This window comes from Etheostoma spectabile, chromosome 10 (genome assembly GCF_008692095.1).
Source record: "Etheostoma spectabile isolate EspeVRDwgs_2016 chromosome 10, UIUC_Espe_1.0, whole genome shotgun sequence".
Lineage (NCBI taxonomy): Eukaryota > Metazoa > Chordata > Actinopteri > Perciformes > Percidae > Etheostoma > Etheostoma spectabile.
Window position 1 is genome coordinate 14775109 of NC_045742.1, and position 20770 is coordinate 14795878.

The 20770-nt window shown below is 40.2% G+C and overlaps 4 protein-coding genes across 9 annotated transcripts in view; 1 reads left to right on the top strand and 3 right to left on the bottom strand.

The window, feature by feature from the left end:
- Positions 1-296: 296 nt before the first annotated feature.
- Positions 297-4864, bottom strand: zdhhc24 (zDHHC palmitoyltransferase 24). The gene is made up of 3 exons (XM_032527704.1): positions 4273-4864; positions 2772-3049; positions 297-1973 (listed from the first exon to the last, which is right to left on the bottom strand). The coding sequence occupies exons 1-3, from the start codon at positions 4575-4577 to the stop codon at positions 1681-1683; spliced, it is 876 nt and encodes a 291-aa protein (XP_032383595.1). The 5' UTR covers positions 4578-4864; the 3' UTR covers positions 297-1680.
- Positions 4865-6346: 1482 nt separating this feature from the next.
- Positions 6347-10538, top strand: LOC116696615 (sarcoplasmic reticulum histidine-rich calcium-binding protein). Of its 3 annotated transcripts, XM_032527696.1 has the most exons (11): positions 6348-6480; positions 6696-6755; positions 6846-6999; positions 7111-7194; positions 7566-7653; positions 7809-8342; positions 8461-8590; positions 8962-9789; positions 9864-10019; positions 10102-10136; positions 10240-10538. In XM_032527696.1, the coding sequence occupies exons 1-11, from the start codon at positions 6383-6385 to the stop codon at positions 10329-10331; spliced, it is 2259 nt and encodes a 752-aa protein (XP_032383587.1). In that variant the 5' UTR covers positions 6348-6382; the 3' UTR covers positions 10332-10538. The 3 variants fall into 3 exon arrangements, with proteins under 3 accessions (XP_032383585.1, XP_032383587.1, XP_032383586.1); XM_032527694.1 differs by having other exon boundaries at positions 6347-6480; positions 10102-10538; XM_032527695.1 differs by having other exon boundaries at positions 7812-8342; positions 10102-10538.
- An 88-nt stretch (positions 10539-10626) lies between these two features.
- pola2 (polymerase (DNA directed), alpha 2) lies at positions 10627-19854 on the bottom strand. The gene is made up of 18 exons (XM_032527698.1): positions 19494-19854; positions 18929-19053; positions 18694-18782; positions 18531-18588; positions 18331-18440; positions 17839-18038; positions 17549-17637; positions 17006-17158; positions 15560-15622; positions 15350-15401; positions 14659-14777; positions 14362-14400; positions 14072-14145; positions 13874-13982; positions 13191-13297; positions 11561-11617; positions 11344-11470; positions 10627-10990 (listed from the first exon to the last, which is right to left on the bottom strand). The coding sequence occupies exons 1-18, from the start codon at positions 19576-19578 to the stop codon at positions 10838-10840; spliced, it is 1809 nt and encodes a 602-aa protein (XP_032383589.1). The 5' UTR covers positions 19579-19854; the 3' UTR covers positions 10627-10837.
- A 251-nt stretch (positions 19855-20105) lies between these two features.
- The window catches only part of top6bl (TOP6B like initiator of meiotic double strand breaks), a 7633-nt gene continuing 6968 nt past the window's right edge, over positions 20106-20770 (bottom strand). For 2 of the 4 annotated variants that reach the window (XM_032527699.1, XM_032527700.1), the window contains 2 exons: positions 20431-20529; positions 20106-20319 (listed from right to left, as the gene is read on the bottom strand). In XM_032527699.1, the coding sequence (XP_032383590.1) occupies positions 20272-20319; positions 20431-20529 (147 nt within the window). In that variant the 3' untranslated portion in view covers positions 20106-20271. The remainder of the gene's footprint in view (positions 20320-20430; positions 20530-20770) is intronic. The other 2 variants (XR_004333786.1, XR_004333785.1) reach the window with 1 other exon arrangement.

Here is a 20770-nt window from a genome sequence, read left to right on the forward strand (position 1 = left end):
CCCAAGAGTATACAAGAGTATACAAGAGTATTGCGCCCAATGGACGTAGTTTTAATAATGTTTTACAGCGTAGCAAAACGGTGCGGTTTTTAATTTGAACGTGCCCTGTTTGGAAATGTTTGAGAAGATTAATTACATTGAACTAAATGCTCTGTGTTGGGTTCTCTGCATTAGAATGTAATCTTAATAGGTAGATTTGACTGTTTACTCAAGCGTCAGTGTTTAAAATTGTTGGAACTGCAGAAAATACGTTTCAAATTCAAAATTTTACAATGATACCACGGAATACAAAAAATAATGGTTCCATAATTCCCTTGAAGCAATTTATTTAAACACTTTCGAATAGCAAAACCAAACATCAAACGATGTGGCCCATTTGATAGCGCACAAACAGGCAGACATAATCAAACATTTCAAAAATCTTTTAAAAAAACTTTATATATATATATTTTATGACCAGGCAAACGAAAATGACAAAAGAAAATGTGCAAAAGAGGGGAAATTGTACTGAGGTAACAGAAGTCCAGTTGGTGTCAGTTAGCTGTGTCCCAAACCCATACTGTATACTAAATCAAAGCAGGTTTTGAGTATGGAGTGTCTTCTACATACTGTAAACAGTGAGATTGAACAGTTCCAAGAACATAAAAATAATTGTACTTTTTTTTAGAACATTTTCATTCTAGAATGTCAAACAAAGTGTATAAAAAGGTAATGATTTCCCGTATACCTATTACAAAAACAGGATGTTATAAAGATTAGTATACATTATACACTGTGTACAATTAGTATGTAGTAGGGAATTGGAACACAGCATTCAAGTCAGTACACAACGTCATGGTGTTACACTGTCGGTTTAGTTTGGAGCCGTACATTACTGACGGAAACAGACAACCTCATGGGAAATGTGAAAGTAGATTTTAAATGAAGTATTCACTTAATTTAGTCTGTGAATTGCAACATTAGATTTTACACCAAGTGCAATTCTCTTGTAAACACCCTCTCAGTGCTCTCATCGTCTCACTTGGTGCAACAATTTCCAATAAAAAGCTCTGTGTAATAAACTCAGCTGGAGCTCAGGAGTGGATGTAGACAAGTGGAACACACGTCATGATCCGAGCAGCTAACGCACAACTGCAGATTTAGAATCCTATGGGATATTAAGGAACAGTGCAAGCCAAATTTGTATGACCTTATGCAAAATAATCAGTGCAAGAAAAGTCCATTTCAGTTGTCATCCCAAGAGGATGACTACCCAGGAGTCGTAGTCTGTAGTTGCGGGTGCTTGTTAACAAGGATTTTAAAATCATACATTTTTCACGATCAATAAAATACATTCCAGTTTCAGTGATGTTTACATATGTTTTCAGGGCACATTATTCCTGAGGAACAATGCTAATTTATATGTTAATACTCTGAGGCAATGAGTACAGATTACCTTTAGGTCAAGGTCAATATACCTTTCAGAGCAGACCCATTGTTTCTTTGTCTCAGCACAGGCAAACACTACGGAGACAGTTACACCCAATAACATCTTAAACAACCACACCCTGGCTTCTTCCCATCCCAAGCTACCTCTTCTTGAAGTGAGGTGATCTTCCCTGCTGCTGCTGCTCCCGATAACATTAACCATCACCACTAAAGCAAGGACATGCGGCCTGTTACTATTCAGACCTTCAGCTGTCACCGGGTGGGTTCCAGCGATCCTGTGACCTGGAAGTTTATCCCGTCTCCAGGGACAGGTGATGGGAGGAGTGGACAAAGCCAGCAGAGGTACCAGCGAAGGCCCAGAGCGTGACGCAGGTTGCCCAGGAGCCCGAGGTTGTAGGGTCGGCGTGTCGAATACCACTCCCTTGTGGTTTGACCCCGAAACATAAGGAAGAGATGGAAGAAGAAGAAGGCGGACACCAGCAGAAAGCCTACAACGCATGTGTCAGCGATGAAGGCAAAGGCAAAGGCACGTGCTGAGACTTGGCCTGGGGAGAGAAGGGAAAGCAGCACTTATTAAAGTGATAGAAATCAAAGCTTTGGTTAAATTTGCACGTGAAATAGATTTGGTTATATTCCTGGGATCCATTTTATCACAAACAACTGAACTGATGGTGGACGAGCATACATAAACCATCTGCTAAAGCTAAAGAGAGCTGTGGGGAAAGTAACCTTTGATGTTATACATTTTTTTGCATTATTTATTACGACCCAATTCAGCTCTTAAAGTGTCAGCCAAATGTATTTCTGAATGCAACTTTCCCTGTAGACCACTGTGGGTGATTAATGTGACACTTTGACCAGAGCTTTCTCTCATGGGAGTTCTGGCCGATGAAAGTAGAGCAGACAAGAACTTATTGAAGTAGGCAGCACAAAACATCTTCTATACATCTGTCCATCCTGGAAGAGGGATCCCTCCTCCTTTGCTTTTCCATGGAGATTCTTCATTTTCCTCACTCCACTTTGGGGGGGATTTTTTCCTTATCTAAATCGAGGATTTAAGGATACTGTGCAGATTTTAAAGCCACTTAAGGCAAAATTGTGATATTGGACTGTGTAAATTAAATCGACTTAAAGCAATGGCATTTGCTATGATATAAGTGTTTGTGAAGGCAAATTTAAATAGTTTTTAAAACTATTGAAATAATCTAAAATAAGTCAGTCTTTGAGGTGCAAAAACTACAAACAAATGAGCGTGTACAGTATAAGTAACAGTGGTAAGTGCCACAGCTACAAGGAATAGACGGTAAAATTGAATAACCAATATGGCACAAACCAGATCCTACCTGAAACTAGCATGATCCAGGGTATGAGCAGCAGCAGAACGCTGTGCATAGTCACACCCTCCTTCAAAATGACAATGAAGACCTCTGCATTCATCAGAGTGGCGTACAGGAGCCCAGACCACATAAAAAACAAGCAGCACAGGAAGTAGCGGTAGTTACGGAAGCCCACACACTGGCCAAAAAAGACACAGTGGTGATCCCGCCGCAGAACACACACTTTGCAGTCGTAGCAATGGGAGCAGCGAGGAGGAGTATGTGTCTCGCATGTATAGCAGTACCTGTGTGGAAAACAAGAGAGAAAATACTGTTATTTACAGTCAGAGATGCTCCTGAACAACATTTACCTCGGCACAGTTCCGGACAGCCAGGTCAGCTTCTATAAAAATAGAGTATACTTTCTATCTATCTTCTCAGGAAATTTAGTGGCCTCGGTGTAAATCAGCAGATTTAAGAACGAGTGCACTATTGTTTTTAGTATTTTAACTTTTCTGCCTGATCCAGTCACCTAAACGATAGATCTAAGAATAAAATTTCTAGGACTTTAAACACCAAGGAACATAATTGGCAAACCCCCAAAAGCCCTTAACAAAATACACTGAGCAAAGCAGAAAAGAGAGGAAGAAAGCAGGGAATATCCTGGCAGATAGCTCCCATCCTCTCCAGGAGGCGCTACGGAGTCCCTTTGGCAACTAAAACTGTATTTAAGCAGTCCTTCATCCCAAACCTCATCCTAATTGTTAACTCACCAGAGTGACTGATGAGATTTAACCCTTGTGTTGTCCTCGGGTCAAACTGACCTGTTTCAAAGTGTTTTATATCAGAAATATGGATTTCTTTCAACCAAATTGCCCAAAAATAACATGGGTGATTCCATACAACATTCTTCGGGTAAAATTAATGATTACGTTAATGGAATTTTTTGGGTGTTTTATTTAATCTTCATCTTTCAAAACAGTATCCAGACTAAACTTTGACATACTTTGACTCAACATTCTCTGATCTTAACTATTAGTCAAATTAATTCATAATTTCTGCCTTTTTAACTAAAACCTTATGTATAATTTGATATAAATGAGGTTTGATGACCATGAATACCAAGAATAAGTGTAAAATCCGTAATTAAACCAGCTCAGGTTTTGTTTTTTGTTTTTTAAAGCACCAAAAGCATGGGGAAAAAAAGACAAATAAATCAGAAAAAGCGACAAAAACATCAGCAAAGCACAAACAAAATGTTCATTTTCAATTTTGACCTGAAAGGACAAGTTCGTGGTATACGGGAAGACAACACAGGGGTTAAACCACAGACATGGACATGAACTGTAATGTGTAATATGATGATCAATGGGTTTATTTGAATGTTTTACGTTGTCACTTGTGCTTGGTGAGCCAAAGACAAATGTTCCACCCTGGTGGAGAATAACGATACATTCTTTTCAGTAGACAGAGGTGTCCACATCATTTTTTGTTTTCTTTCATCGGTATGCTGCTGCTCCTTCCTTACCTCCACCCCTGGCCCATGCCCTGTCCCCCCAGGAACACTCCCTTTATGCTGGGGCTGGTTCTGAGGAAGAGCAGGGCGTTCCAGCAGATGTTTCCCAGCATGAAGTACTGAGCCAGCAGGTGGACCACTTTCCACCAGGCGGACCACACCGTCTTATTCTGGTCCGCCTCCAGCGACGGCTCGACCAGCACCAGGTAGCTCACCTCCCCGGTGATTGAAAAGACCAGGAATGTGTTGAGGACCACGGGGAGGTGGCGACACACCCTGTCAACCCTGAAAAACACCCGACTCGCAAAACTCGTCATGTTTCCTGCCCGTCCACCTTACTGGGATGTGAAAGCTCAAAGGGCGAGGACGGATTTGACAGACGCACTGTAGTAGCCGTTGGTTAGCTTAGTTAACCCTATGAGTTAACCTAATAACCGCTCTGTTAGCTTTCTCTTTGAGGTTAAATTTACCGCATGGTATCAATGATAATTATGTATGTAACTTTCGGACAAATTAAACATCCCTACCACGACCCGCTGGTGGCATGGATACAGTGGCTGGTGGTGGACGGTGTGTAATCAAGCTTCTGCTGAAACGTGTTAGGTGAAAATACTTCCGTGGTGCAACAACATACTGTGGTTCCGCTCTGGGTGAACGATCGTGTTCCCCTTGTAATACAGATTAAAATAAGATATGTAGATTTCATTGTGGTTGTGCAAAACAGGTGGATTATAAATTAGATATTAATATTAAATTATGTAATTATACTTGGCCTATTTGTGCTTAAATTACGTTATTCTAAACCCCCCAAAAATGCGCACACATACCCCCTGCTCTGCTCAGTGTATTTTTGTTTGAAGAGAAACATAAGAAACTTTAAAGAAACGCAAAAAAAAGAAATCTATTCCCTCCACCTAACCAGAATCCACTTATGGGCTCTGCCATTACAACCTCTAAGGAGGATATTGCTTTGATACCACATTAATGCCTAATTAATAGACCTGACCAGGAGGCAGTGCTTGGAAATCTGGGGGCCCTTAAGATCTGCGAGGCTCTTAAATAATACAGAATTGCTGGCATGTTCCCCATCAATGTCTTGATGCCAAAAGTAATAGCATATTACCATATCTAAAAAAAATTAGCGGTAATATTTTAATGTGAGTTGCCTATCTAAACTATTCTCATTTCTCATGTGAAGGTGAATGCAATTTGCTATAAATCAGAGGTGTCCACTTTGGGTGCTTAAGAGCCCCTGAATTGTCCATCTACTCCATATACTGTATATATATTGATAAATTATATATTGATATATTAATATTAACAGTCTATGATCTTCCCCAACACTGCCCACCCACACCTGATTAGCTCGTCGGTCTTGTGTTCTAGGTCATCAGATGTAGGTTGAGAAATAATCAGTGCTGGGCCTTTCCAGGTCCACAAGTGGGCATCACCTTGATGATGTAATTTCCAATACATGATTTATAAATATAAGAGGAATCCATGTTAATAAAATAGGATGCGTGTTTCAGTGCTAAAATAAAGCAGTTTCAGGATGTTGTAGCCCACTCTAATCTGAAGTTGAATGGCCCAGAGGCCTTCACTGTACATTTAAGGTGCATACCTGTTTGTGTTTTGTTATAAGTGAAGATGCTCAGATAGCAGGACAGGGATGTTTTCTGCACTCCTCCAATGAGGTAGAATTTAGTTCTGAATACTGTTGCAATGAAGTGCCATATCAATGGGTTTAAATATATTTGTAAATACAGATTAATGGGACACTTTGACCAGACCTGTATGTACAGTCAGTGGATGTTTCAATAACTTTGTTATCTTTGTGGCATTGATAAACTCTGCAAAGGCTCAGAGTACAATGTGCAATGCCTTTTTTCTTTTAAATCTTTTTTTCTTTTATTTTAAATCTTTAATGTATATTTTAAATAGTTTCGTTGTGTTCATACAATGACAATAAAGTATCAAGAATCTTAAACTTTCATTACTGATTAACCCCATTATCCTACCTATTTGTGGATGGGCAGCATGTCTCCTGCCCTTCCCCCTCCCCCCCTCCAAAGCGCAGACCTTAATCCTTGATAATCTCTGCATCCACTGAACGCCGGCAGTCATGGCTGCATCCAGGGACAATTTACTGTCTCTTGGACATCTGACAGGCACAGAAAGAAACACCTTCACAAAACAAAGAGAGCAGAGTCTAAAAAAAAGGTAAGATCTTCAAATGCTGCCATGAGGTTTTTTAAACAGTAATACAATAACTTTTATCACAAACAAAAATTACCACAATACAAACAGACTACTAATACTGAGGTACTAACACAGACTGTATGGGTACTTATAAGGGAGCCCATACTTTGTGTGTGTGTGTGTGTGACAGGTTAAGATGCTGTGTTATAGTGCACTCATGTCTTTTCATCTCACAGTGTCAACAGGCCTATGCTGTTGCAAGCAGACCTTTTAACTCCTCAGAGTCATCATCAGCTGTAAGTGCAACATGCAAAAGGCATGTGCATCAAAGTATATGTTGGCGTAAATGTTGTGAATCTCTGACGCTGTGTGTGCGTTGACTGTAGCGAGGTAATGCATCTGCAGCAGCGCTGGCAGGAGCTGAAGGAGAGAGAGCGTACAGCCCAACAACACAACAGGCTGCTACTGCAGCAGTTTGACGACGCCCAGGACACACTGAACGAGATGATAACTCTCACTGCTGCCATGAAAACTATTCGGGTGCACAGACACAAACACAACAAACCATTCCCATCTGTATATCTATCTGTTGACCACTGCCACTGTGAAGCTCTGGTGCTAAATCTTCTTCTTGACCTTTGACCCCTTTAGAAGGAGTATGAACGGTACTTGGAGGAGAGCTCCCCCCACTGGCAGCAGCAACTCGAGGAGAAAATACAGGCTGCTCAGAGGAAGGTACAAGTAATTCACAATCACAATTCACAGTTTGTGGCCAACGCAACAGCTGGTTCTTTCATTTTAAGAGAGCCATCAAAAAATATACAAAAAAGATTGTATGAAATTCATCCCTTAAACTCTCTTCTCACACTCAAAAAGGGTGAACTGAACAACTACAAAATTAGAGGATGTGCAATACAACAGCACTTTCCACTCTGCCTCTTAATCATAATCATTGTAACCGTTTCTACCTCAATCTGCCGGATGTAAAGAGTGTTGGTCAAAAATCTGTCTGAAAATAATCTTTTATACATGTAAAGGGAATTTCTGTTGACCTTTTGCTGCATGCTTAGCAACTCTATTTCTGTGTCAAAATGTTTCTTTAACAGAGGATGGACGAGTATTTGAGGTCATGTCTAAAGAACACAGAGGACCATGTGACAAAGTCCTCTGCAGATCGACCTTCACTTTCACAAGGTGTGTCCTCCTCTTCCCTGACTTGAAAAAAAAATTACAATTACAATACAAAAAGTACAAGAATACTAATTTTTGTGACTCACAGTTATTCTTCAATGTTAATAGGGTGTTCCAGAGACACATACACACTCTTACGTAATATGTATCTTTGTTAGCAGGCCCTTCCACAATGCCAAAAGAAATTGCCGTACCTCCAAAGCACTACAGCCAAAACAGCCACAACCAAGATGGTTCCCCTCATCTCCCCTTTATGCAGTCTTCCAGGCAGACATTCCCTCAATCCCAGACGGCCAGGCTTCATATCAGAGCGCCCTATCAACCTCAGGGATCCTCTCACGTCCCTCCATCGTTCCTCCCACCACGTATCTTCCCACATCCTCACTCATTCCAGCTCAACCATCATGCCTCCACACTTGGTCATCATCACCCCAGCCCCAGGCAAAACCCTCCAGGCTGGGCTTCCCTGCAGCCAGACTACCACTGGTCCTGGGCTGCTGGTGCGGCTGGGATCCCTTCAGGCTCTGAGCCTCTGTGGGGTCAGCTGTACATGGAGGAGCCTCCTTCTGAGACAGTGGTGGCGCAGGCGGCGGGGGAGGAAGCTGATACAAGCCGAGCACCGAGCTCAAAGAGAGAGAGAAGTGGTGGAGACAGGAGCAGTAATGCTTCCCAGGAGCTGGACATCAAACCAGGTGCGAAAGGAAAATGTGACAAATTGAACTTCAGTGTTTGTAAACTCATCTTAGGCAGTTATCTTCCTCCGTAGATATTTTCAGTCACCTTGATCTGATATGTAATTTTTGTGTCCAGTTCGTCTGTCCAATGGCCATGCAGAGAGCAGTGAGAGCAGTCCGGTGAGCAGAGAGAAGAGGAAGAAGAAGCAGGGCAGAGGAAGATCACAGTGTTCCTCCTCAGACAGAGAAAGATGCAGCTCTCAGAAGTAAGTAATATTCTCTATACATATCGTCTATAATACGTAAAACAACTAGCTTTATAGTATGAGACTTTGGGAGAATTACAACAGTTGATTTCTTGAACTATGAGAGAAGTACTTTCTTTCCTACAACATGTATATCAGTAATTAACTGTAATACACACAGAGAGAGAAGAGAGTACGAGCACAGCGTACCTCAACTTTGATTTAAATAGTTTCTAGTCATGAAGAGGTAAAACAAGAAAATAATACTCCAACTCGTGGGGGGGGGGGGGGGGGGGGGGGGGGGGAAGGGGTGTCTGCCTACCATACAAATTCCCTTAAACACTAACCTCTTAAACTTATTTGGCATATTTTTCTACCATTGATAATTTAAGGTCATCTACAACTTCCAGTGACATTGTCATTGCTGCGGTCACTGTGGCCCAAAGCTCCGAAAGTGACGACTCATCAGTAAAAGGCAGAACCAGCACTAGTAGGATGAGGAGAAGTGGGGGGCTTGCTGCTGAATCACCAAGGGCTGAGAAGGTAGCAAAGGGAAGCAAGGGAGTTGACTCAGGGAGTCACAAAGAAGAGAGTCAATCTACTAGTGAGGAGTTACAGAGTCTAATTGAGGAATCCAGAAGTGAAAACGTGGGTAATCAAAGTCCTGACGACAAATCGGAGAACTATAGAGAGGAGTCTGAATCCCAGAGAGAGAAGCAATCAGGAAGCATTAGTATAAGGATTGAAAATGGAGGTGGAGCTGAAATGGAAGAGCAGAAGAGTAGCAGCTCTGAACACAGCAGTGGAAGAGAAAAGGATGAGGAAGATCTAGGAGATGACGGTGATGCTGAAGAAAAAGAGAAGAATCAGACAGATGTAGAGAAAGCGGAGAGAGATGTGGAGGATAATGATGACGCTTCTGAAAGAAAGAATAGAGCAGAGGAAGAAGAGGAGACAGAGGACCAGGATGAAGAGTCAGAGAAAGAAGGTGATAGTGAGGAAAACCAGTCCGACAGGTTGAAGAATGAAGATGGGGAGAACACACAACAGGGTTCTGCATCTTCTCAGGATGAAGAGGTGGACGAGGACCAGAGTGAAGAAGGTGAGGACAACACGGAAGACGGGGAGTCAGATGAAGAGGAAGAGGAGCAGAGAAGAGACAAAACAGAAGAAGCTGAGGAAAGGGATTCAGAAGACAGTATCATCTCACCACAAGACAAGTAAGATAATTCATGAATTAAATTATCTTAATTACAAACGACAGCATCTAAACTGTAAGCAATTTGTTTTTCAGATCTAAAAAGATGCACACGGTTGCCGAGGAGGCAAGTGAAGATGAAGATGATGATGATGAGGGGGGGAGTAAAATGGGATCCTCAGACGATGGCTCGAATGATTCCAGTGATGATGTCGAGCATCTACTTGCACCTCAACAATCACAGAAAAAAAAGTGAGTTCTGATTTTACTTCTCTGAAGGAAAAACACTATAACCAGAAATAAGCATCTCACTTTTTTTATTGTGCGTTTTCAGAGAAAAGGACTTGAGAGCTGATGAGAAACCCAAAGGTACAGTTTCTGCAGTCTTTACAATTAAAAGACGGATTGCTCATCTACAAAAAAACAAACCTTCCTTTTTTGAAAATGTTGATCTGTTTCATTTATTTTCCAGCAATTTGTGACGTGGATATTTTCCAAGTGGACAAATCAACAAAATCAGATCACCCAAGTGACTCTGATGAATTTGACAACTTTTATGGCTAAATGTGTTTTCGCTCAACTGCCAAAGCTTTACCTCACAATTTAGTTACATTTGAGAATTATATATAAACAACTTATGTTGATGGTTTTGTTTTCTGTTCGATTAGAGACGTTGCACTATTACCCACCCATAACTCTATTGCATCAAATTGCATTATATACCTATTAAGCAATTATTCTTGGGCTATAATTTGAAGAATGAAAGGTTGATTTCTCCTTCCATCAGAGGCATAAAAAACAGATATAATGCCATGACAAACAGTAGATGTAAGAGAAGAGTACAAAAAAAAACAATACAAAGAGTGACAATAATTTATTGAAGAGAGATTGTTATTGCTGTTGTGTCTGTGTGACTGACTTTCCACCAAACAGACACGTTTGCCATATAAAAATACACCAGATGCTTTCAACATTACCACAAAGCTTTTTGTTTACATATTTTACACACAGCGTTCAAAAGCTGCTTGCACACTGGTCCTGGTTACGAGGATCCAATTATGGATTTCCTTTTAGATTTTCACCACCTGAGCAGCCAGACAGGGGCTCACTCTCCTCCCGTCGTCTGATGCAGCGCTGCGTTGAATGAGCAACCTGCTGTAGGTCCCGCCCACCTGGCCTTTGGTCAGCCGTCCAGGATTGACACATACACAGCCGACCACATCCTGAACGCAGCGCGAGATGAGGTTTTAAAAGACATAATGTATATAAACTAATCCAAACAGAAAACTGCCCATCTTAAATGTCTTGCCTTTAGTGACATTTTAAAATCACATTTTTCTTTTCGAGAATTGTTCATGAATAAATAAATTCTTTCCAGAAGTCAACATGATGTTTAAATTGTTTCTTTGACATAGCTAAATTAACTTAAAATGGTGTGGTTTGTTTTTGTATTATGAAACTAAACTCATAGCTGTACTTATTTTCATATTGTCAATGCATTAAATGGACTGTTGAGCTCTTAACCAATACCTAGACCTGACGTTTGTGTAGAGGATGTGAAACACGAGTTCTGTACCTTTACAAAGTAGCGCAGCTCAGAGGGAATAATGAGGACGTCAGGGGTCAGCGGCATCTGTCCAAAGCTCTGGAACTTCTCATAATCCATGTTCACCTCCTCTACAGGCGGGTACAGTGGGTAGTAACTGGAGGTGAAAACACAAACATGGGGGTGTATTAATGTTGGAGCATCTTTAAAAATAGAGAGAAAGAGTGAACTCTTTTAGGACTCATACCTCCGCTGGGTCAACATGTGTTTCAGTATGCGAGAAAATCTGTCTGATCCAGTGCCGCTGCAACACAAGACATTACAATTTTTAACATAACACCGTACAATGATGCCATTTTTTGAAATATATTATATATTTATAATCAATATTATTAACTACTGCTTCTAGTATTTGAGGAGAAATCCAAAGTGTGGCAGAGAGGTTTGTTCATGTGAATAATGGAACAAAACGTAAGAATCACACAAAGTTCTTTAAGACGTTTTCCTCTCAAATTCATTTCCAACCAAGCTCCATGGTCGGATATAGGTAGAGCTGGGCAATGTATCGATAATATATCAATATTGTGATATCAAGACTAGAGGATGGATACCCGACCCGAGCCCGACGGGACCCGATGGGACCCGACGGGGCCCGACGGGACCCGACGGGACCCGACGGGCCGGGCCGGGTTCGAACAGATATTTAGAAAGGATGCTCGGGTTCGGGTCGGGCTCGGTCACATCAGCGCGATAAGGCCTTGAACATTTTGAATTTAAAACAGCTTATTATGTAGGTAACCAATGGGCCTGTTCCACCTGATGCAAATGTTCGTTTTTGGATTAAAATAAATGTCAAATATTACCCTAACATCCGTCTTCCTGTGTGCAGAGGTTTGTTAAACTAGCTGTGACAACGAAAGACGTGCGTATTAAGCTACATGTGGCAGCGCAACGATGGAAGAAAAGAAAAAAAGAAGTTGGCCGCAGGAGATTTAAAAACTATTGAAAACGAAGGAAAGTCAGCTGTGTGGAAGTGTTTCTACATAGTTGTCAAGGCCGATAGTGATGGTAGTGATGGCCAAATGAAGCTTCATGAACCAGTGTCTTTATTTTCTGAGCCCACTAGATGGCGCTCTTGGTTTTAAAAAAGACCTAAGGCATTGCAATTCAGTGTATTCTCAACCCTTTGTTGAAAAGAGGCGCCATCTAGTGGGCTCAGAAAGTAAAGACACTGGTTCATGAAGCTTCATTTGGCCATCACTAAGTGATGGACCTGTTGGTTCTGTTCAATGGAAGGTTTCCCAATGCCTTCCTACAATTGCTTAATGAAAGCGGCTTTCCACACAAACAAACGTACATGTGTCATTAGTATGTGAAACAAATGCGATTTTAACTGTGTCGGGCTCGGACATAAATATCTTAATGCCTGTCGGGCTCGGGTCGGGTTCGGTTACTGCTCTGTCGGACGCGGGCCGGGCTCGGACAGAAAAATCCGGCCCGATCCGCACTCTAATCGAGACTAGATATTGTCTTGGATTAGGGATAATTTAATATGGCATAAGTGTTTTCTTTTCCTGGTTTTAAAGGCTGCATTACAGTAAAGTGATGTCATTTTCTGATTTTACGAGACTGCTGGTAAGATCAGAAAATGTTCTTTTATTTGCCTTCACCAGCTTAGTCATTATATTCACATAACTGATGATTATTTATCAAAAATCTCATTGTGTAAATATTTAGTGAAAGCACCAATAATCAACACTACAATATCTTTGCGGTATCAACATTGAGGAATTTGGTCAAAAATATTGTGATATTAGATTTTCTCCATATTGCCCAGCGTTTGATGTAGGTATGTGAAAATTGGAAATCTTCCTCACCAGCTGATCTCCTCTGCGCCCATGTGGAACAGGATGTCAGTGGACGTCAAACCAAAGGTCACACCGTCGATCAGCAGGGTACAGGGGTCAGGGACCAGGGTGACACGCTGCAGAGTAGAAAGAAAAACACTGTATAAGACTGATACATGCATTAAAGTAATAATTTGAATCTTGTTGAGAATAAGTCGTAAAAAGAGTTGTTGCCAGCTGACCTATTTTTATAGGTCTCATGACACGGTGCTATTTGGATGCAGACCTTAGTGGTCCTCTAATACTGTATCTGAAGTCTCTTTCCCAAAATTCAGCCTTGGTGCAGAATTACAGCCACTAAAGCCAGTCCCACAATGAGCTTTGTATGTGCCATTTCTGAGTCTGTAACTTTTGAGGAGAAGGGGGGGGGGGGCTTCACCAACTGCCACTTTGCTCGTTTGAAAGCCATGACGTCTCTCTCTCATGGGTGGGCCAAATTATCTGGGAGGGCAAACCTCATAAGGGGCAAGATTCCAGATCGGCCCATTTGAGCTTGAGTTAGGGTTAGCTAACCCTAACGTTTAATGCTACGCTATTACAATGAGGCTTTCCATTGATAGCTCACAATCCTGTTGCAAGTGCTCATCAGCAAGCAAGAAACACTTGTTTAGTTTAAGTATACAATCCCACACTCAGGTCTTTGTGTGTCTGACCTGGGCCTGGTCCTTGCTGAGGTTGGGCAGGGTGAAGGGAGGCTGTGGGTAGATGAAATGATGGTGGATGTCCCTCTGGGAGGGCACAAACACCAGGCGACAGCCAACACTGGACACAAGAAAAAAAAGGTCTTTAAGGTCCGCAAAAGCTTAAATAATGGAATCATAGTTTCATAGTAAGGGAGATATGAGACACACCTTTTGGTGCCATCCACAATGCTTTCCATGCATCTTGAGAAAATAGCCTCAAATGTCTCGGTCACCTGAGCTTTCTGTTTAAGAAACAGACGAAGATAGAGATGGACACATCAATTCATGATCAATCAACTCGATTTGAACAAAAGTAATAATATGTTGAACAAAAGGAATTCACATTGCCATGTATTGAATTTGTGTGTAAATCAGATTGTTCTAAAAGGCCAAACGTTGGCTCGAGGAGCAGTGGGTATTCTGGTATAAAGACACAAAATGCCCACTGTTAGATGTACCTCAATTTGTTCATGCTTGGAATCCACAAACGGCCCGAGCTGGAGAAGAGAAAGAAGCCAAACCACAACTGTGTTACTGTAAGCTACTAAACTGTGACAGAAAAAATATATAAGCATTTTGTTTATCTTGCAACATACAGTATGTATGTATGTATGTATGTATGTATGTATGTATGTATGTATGTATGTATGTATGTATGTATGTATGTATGTATGTATGTATGTATGTATAGTCCATCTGCATGTAGAAGAAACGCTCATGATAAATGTGATGAAGAAAAAAAAGAGTAATTATACCAGCAGGCAGACATCAGGACGATCCCTCACAATGACATTGATTAGGTCCAGCAGAGGGTCAAAGGTCAGGCTGTCAGAGGGAGTGTACGGTCCGCATGCCACCAGTACGTTCATCGGCTCTGCAAATGCACAACATGACCAGTGGGTATGCAATGTATATAAAAAGGGACAAAGAACTAAAACTAACTTTGACAAAAAACGACTGCACAGTCACTCCAGATATTGTAGTTGCTTTAAAGAGATCTTTAGAGAGAGGTCAAGGGCTGTCTTTTGAAGTGGGTTTACTGGTAAAACACCTTTGAAAATGTAAGATGTCTTTATCATAAGAAATAATAACAATAATATATATAATATATATATATATATATATATTACAGTTGAAGGCTTTAAGGATAACATTTAATCACAATATATTTGCATGAAATTATGTAAAAAATGTTGTCAACCTTGGGCGCCTGGGTAGCTTACTTGGTAGAGCGCGCGCCCATATATAGAGGTATATATAGAGGTATATATATACTCCTTGACACAGTGGCTGCAGGTTTTAATCCGACCTGCGGCCCTTTGCTGCATGTCATTCCCCTTCTCTCTCCTTTCATGTCTTCAACTGTCCTTTATAAATTAAGGCCTAAACTGCCCCAAAAATAATCTAAAAAAAAAAAAAAAAGTGTTATCAACCACCATGGCTTACCTTCATCCATCTCTGTTTTCACCTCAGAAGTGTAGAAAGGAAGAGGGACTCCCTAAAAGAGGACAAAGATACACAAACAGGCCACGGTTCTAAAAGCTGAGATTTTAAAGCAAAAAAAACAAACAAGTAAATGTTGCTTTGGAAAGGCATTATTTTTGACTCTCTTTATGTGTCAGCACTTCTGAAAAAACATTTTAACTTATTGCTGACCTCATAGAGTTTGGAAGCCATCAGTTTTCTTCCTGTTGTGTTCATTCCCTCCATCACGACCACCTGAGAAAAAAAAGAACAGTTTCATAAACTGCAGGCAGGATTTTATTCATTCTAATGTGGAAATTGTTGTTTACTTGTCAGAGTTCTCGGTCAGACGCTGGGTGAGTCTCGTGCCCAGGTCCTTGGCATACTCTGTTACTCTTGGTGGCTGTGTAACCTGCTGCACACACACCTCAGTGCACAGGTAAAGGAGAGACCACCGCTTTGTGGCAACTAATTAACACTGCAATCACAATGCACTCTGGGGACTTATAATTAGGGCTGAACAATTTGGGAGAAAAAAAATGAAATAAAATTGCAATTTTTTTGCTAGATATTGCGATTGCGATTCAATTCATTTTTAAATTTAGCCAAACTTAAATATTCACTGTGTAACAGATAAAACATGTCATGGAGCATTATAAAATGAGGCACCATCAACACCGCTCTATACTTCCATGCAGGGATGAGAACATAGATATGTTTTTCTTTTAATAAACATGGAACATTGAACACTCAAACATAGAACATTTATCACAAAAGCTAAAGTTATGATAAAAAACTATTCCAATAAAAAATATTCCTACTTTCCTGTGAACTGAAAAGTCTCATATGTCTCAGTTCAATAGTGGCATCTACATATTGCACATTCTACGATCATGTTGAATAAATAGCAATTCCAGAGTTTATCTTATGAAATAACAGTAAATGAAATAAAAAAAGAATAAAAAGTGTTAAACCAAATGTTACTAACATTCAACTAAATATTTCAAATTTGATTCCTCGCAGTCTTCACAGTTAGCTAATTGCATTCTTTCAAATCTGGATTTCGATTCCATCAATTGTTCAGCCCTACTTACAATGGCAGAAAACATGATTCAATAATGTCGGAAATATTCCTTAATACAGTTCAAAATAGGGCTGCACGATATGAGGAAAATATGCCATATGTGATGATGTTGATGAAAATTGCACTAACGATATTTGTCGCGATACATAACCAGATATTGAAATGTATATAATATAATGTAGTGTAGTACTCGGTTCTGCATTTCTTCTGCTTTCGGTATTCTTCTATAATACAACATACTGGCTGTTGAATTTAAAACGTTATTTATGGAATAATTGAACATTATATTATGTATGAAAGGCACTGCTAAAAAAAGAATGACAGTTACATTTTAAAGTGCGGTTTTCTGCTGATATTTTCTTTCAACTAACACAAAATATCTAATAGTGTCTATTGTTGTCATGTGTTGCAGCCTTTAAATGTGTATATTGCACCAGTTAATATTGCGATGACAATAAAAATACAACATATTGTGCAGCCCTAGATAAAATTAATTTCAAAGCAGACCCATCTGTAGCTTGATCTGCCCAGACAAGATGTTTCCTTCTGCTCACCTGCCCAGGAAACAGGGAATACTCTTTCAGCTCTGATAGGTCAACAGGTACTTGCTGACCACCTTGCTCTGGTCCCGCCTCCAACAGAACAGAGTGTGCATTCAGTTTGCCATTACTGTCGCAGCAAACCTGACCCAACACTGTTATACTGTCCTACAGGTGAAGAGATAAAAAAAAACACAGCAGTCAGGCTAAACTTAATTATACAAATGCAATTAATAAATTATCTTTATTATATTCAATACATTGTATCTAGTTTAAGTCAGCTTAAGCAACACATATGGAGAACATTGTGAAGTTTAAATATATTTAACAGCTGATTAAAACGTACAAAGTTTAGCAACAAGCCGCTTTTACATTTTTTCAATAAGGCTAATTAGTCCCGGGTTGAAAAATGTTTTCCATTTAGGAATAAAACTTTGCCAGAGTAAAACATCAAATTCTAACTATAAGCTATCCATGATGTTTTCCAAACTTTTGGAAATCAAAGATTTAAGGCTTTTATGATTTAAGAGGTTTTTCAAAGCTGTAACAGCTCTGTACCTGAGCAGGCAGAGAGACAGGGGAGAACTCTTCGATGTTGAAGTGAGACCTAAAGCCGTCGCCAAGCTCCTCTATCTTTTCCGTCAACACTGGGGAAAATACATGCAAAGACTTCATGTACTTCATGACTTCAGATGTTTCTGTTTATCTGGGCAGAGTGTATATCACTTCATTTTTATCTTATTTATTTTTTTAAATAGAAATGTATAAGTGTCAGTTGAAATGAGTGTGAGGTGTTTATGAGTTTTAAAATAAAGGACCCTTCCCTCCAATGTAGTATTGTCTCTTACCATTTCGAACATCGCGCAGCCTTTGGAACATGTACTTGTAGCTGCAGCGGAGGGAGTCTTCGGGCCCTTCCAGGAGCTCCAGTTGGACTCCAGCGCCCAGAGCCTTCCTGCCTGCCCAGCGGGTTCCCTGCACTGCCCCGAATGTAACCACCACCTCTCCTTTCCCTCCTCGCTGGCTGTACTTCTGTGAGGGTGTTGCACTTTTAAAGAGAGAAGGGAAGAGTCAGGTGACAGTGCAAACTTAACAAGTGGTTCAGAGGATTTAAAATTATTCGTTTTCTGTTGCTGTCATGGGCACAAGATTATGCAATACCTTCACTTCAATGTGTTAAATAGGCAAATGAATTGCACATGAAGATCCATTTCAACTAAAAGGTCAGTTGGAATTAAAGATTTAGTTTCATACTACTATTACTATATTTGTAAAATGTTCAGAAAAGTGATAAATAAAGTTTAATATTTCTATAAAATAAGGAAAAAATTAAAGAGTACCTGGGAGAAAAGCTGGCAGGGGACAGCAGCAGGCCCGGGCTGGCCAGCAGAGCGGCACTTCTTTTTGAATGAGGGTTTTCAGGAGTGGTCAGTGCTCGCTTCTGAGAGCCCTACACACACACGCACACACACACACACTTTAGCTTTAAAAGTCTATATCTCAGTAGAAACACTGTCTGAAGTCAAAAGAGACAGCTTACCTTAGCAGGAGTAGAGTAAGCATCCAGTAGGTTCTCCTCCTCTTCCTCAACTTTGATTCTGAACAAATAATGTTAAGGACTGTATCACAATGGCATTACCCTACATTCATGACAGACAACAGACAAGAGAAGTCATGCACTAAGAGTTCACTGTGAAAGATACAAGTCCTGTATTGTGTGGATGTCTCTGGTTCTGTTATAAGTTTCTTCTTTTCTCAGGATTTGTTTGGATTTATTTCTCTTGTTTAACACCTGCAAAGAAAATTTACCTACTGTAAATACAAAATGACGGTGAGGACAGTGTATATTGACTAATAGAGGTCCAATTTCAAAGCAGCAATTTCAATAACACAATATACATAGCATGTGACAAAAATAAACATCAATGTTCCTATTACCTCGTGTTCAAATTGCTCCAGGGTGTCCAAGGTGAGTTTTAGTCCATTGTTTGTGGAGCTGTAGGCCACCCACTCCAGCACCATCTCATCTGCCTGTATTCTGTTACAAATACACTGCTCCAACACTGAGGGACACACGAGATATGAGAGATAGGAAGGGGAGCAAGTTACAATAAGATATCTGCAAATACAGTTTACCTAGGCACCTTTAACGTGAATACAGATGCTTGTGTATGCTACGCCACTGAGACATAATGCACATTCAATGGTTCAAAAATCACTGTATTTTTGACGTTTTACTGAATTTCCTCATCTATCACAGGATAATAAGTGTGATGTAAATGTAGATTTACCCACCTGCACGAATAACAAGACAACTAATAAACACCGTTCCAAAATGGACACTGTAACGTTACATATAAAATGTACAAGTACAGCCGAGTAAGGTTACACCCTGGTGACTATACGGTAGGTTGCTGGGGTTAAGTTAATGGTATCCTTAGCTACTTTTGTCGACATATTTTTCTAAAAAATATCACAAAATTAGAATGTGTTCACTACTTACTCTTGTCAAGGACGGAGTCATCTTGGCAGGGTACGCCGAACACATCCAGTTCTGATTTTAGGCTTTCTCCGGTTACTAGTGCCATTGTTTTACTCTATCGTTACTATGTTTTGATGATACTTTGGTAGTTAACGTTAGCTTTGCTCTGACTTCATAGCAACGCCGACGAGCCAAGTGATTAATGATGCGATTTCTGAATACTACGCTAGCCACAGCATTAAACTACACGTTAGATGGCAGAATAAATCTGATGACAGTCAGACGCTTGTTTCATTTTACCGCGAAAAAGGGCTGCTGGTGTTGGCGGCCGGAAGTTACGTCACATCCCAAAACAATAATAAGCGGAAATCAGCAGCGCCAGAAAATAAAAGCCTATAATGCCATCTTGTGGTCACCCCGAGAGTATTAAGTTTTAGCCCTCCTGTCGAAATATTTTTACGTTTGACTAGTCTTGTTTTTCTGGCATAACTTGAACTACAGTACTATATGATGCAAACTTACAATCTCAATAACAATGTTTAAAGTACAAAATATTGTACGGATGTTCATGTTATTGTACTATATTATTTATTTAGGGATACCTACGTAATAAAATCATTATAAAAAAAACCCTCAAAGGATGATCTCAGATCAAAAATTCAGTTTAATGTAAATCTCTATTTTATTCCCATCACATTAAAAGTACAACAAGCACTACCACCCATTTTACATTACAAAACAAAACGCTCCCACAGCCTTGAACCAGAACAAAACTCTTTCAAGACAAACAAAGACATGCTCAGATTTCTCTTTGGGTGGCATCATCACTCTCAGGATGTTCTTCCATCTGTGAAAGTAATGATGACGTGGTAGATTGTGGATTAAAATTACATGTCTAAAAAGCATTGAAGTGCTGCTATAGTAACCAGTTGGTAGCAGTGAACAAGAAACCCCTCACCTGAGCTGAGTAGCACCTGTCCCTGGGAGTGAATTTCCATGATGTCACCCTCCTCAGTGATTCATGGAGGGAGGCTGAAAGTTCATGAGTGTCACGCACCTGACAAACACATAAATTAAACACACACATATTGTCACACTATCAACACGTATACATGAACATTTCTGTAAGTAACAAGTCTATTTACAGTGTAGCATACAACCTAATAACATAGTTGCCAGTGGTTCATTGTAAATAGGAGAGTTGTGGTAGTGAATATATTTTAATTTAAAATGAACTATACCTATATTAAGGTGACCAGATTTCTCAGACAAAATCCGGGGATATTTTCAGCTCAGAA

Excerpts from the sequence above, each read along its gene's own strand:
- zdhhc24 (XM_032527704.1), bottom strand. The coding sequence starts at position 4,577 with ATGACGAGTTTTGCGAGTCGGGTGTTTTTCAGGGTTGACAGGGTGTGT. Across the intron at positions 3,050-4,272 it reads GGCATGGGCCAGGGGTGGAG|GTACTGCTATACATGCGAGA; the intron begins GTAAGGAAGGAG and ends TTTTCCACACAG. Across the intron at positions 1,974-2,771 it reads CTGGATCATGCTAGTTTCAG|GCCAAGTCTCAGCACGTGCC; the intron begins GTAGGATCTGGT and ends TTCTCTCCCCAG.
- LOC116696615 (XM_032527694.1), top strand. The coding sequence starts at position 6,383 with ATGGCTGCATCCAGGGACAATTTACTGTCTCTTGGACATCTGACAGGC. Across the intron at positions 9,790-9,863 it reads ATCATCTCACCACAAGACAA|ATCTAAAAAGATGCACACGG; the intron begins GTAAGATAATTC and ends TTTGTTTTTCAG. Across the intron at positions 10,020-10,101 it reads CAACAATCACAGAAAAAAAA|AGAAAAGGACTTGAGAGCTG; the intron begins GTGAGTTCTGAT and ends GTGCGTTTTCAG.
- pola2 (XM_032527698.1), bottom strand. The coding sequence starts at position 19,578 with ATGGCACTAGTAACCGGAGAAAGCCTAAAATCAGAACTGGATGTGTTC. Across the intron at positions 15,623-17,005 it reads ATTCCCTGTTTCCTGGGCAG|GTGGTCGTGATGGAGGGAAT; the intron begins GTGAGCAGAAGG and ends TTTTTTTCTCAG. Across the intron at positions 15,402-15,559 it reads TGGCTTCCAAACTCTATGAG|GGAGTCCCTCTTCCTTTCTA; the intron begins GTCAGCAATAAG and ends GTCCTCTTTTAG.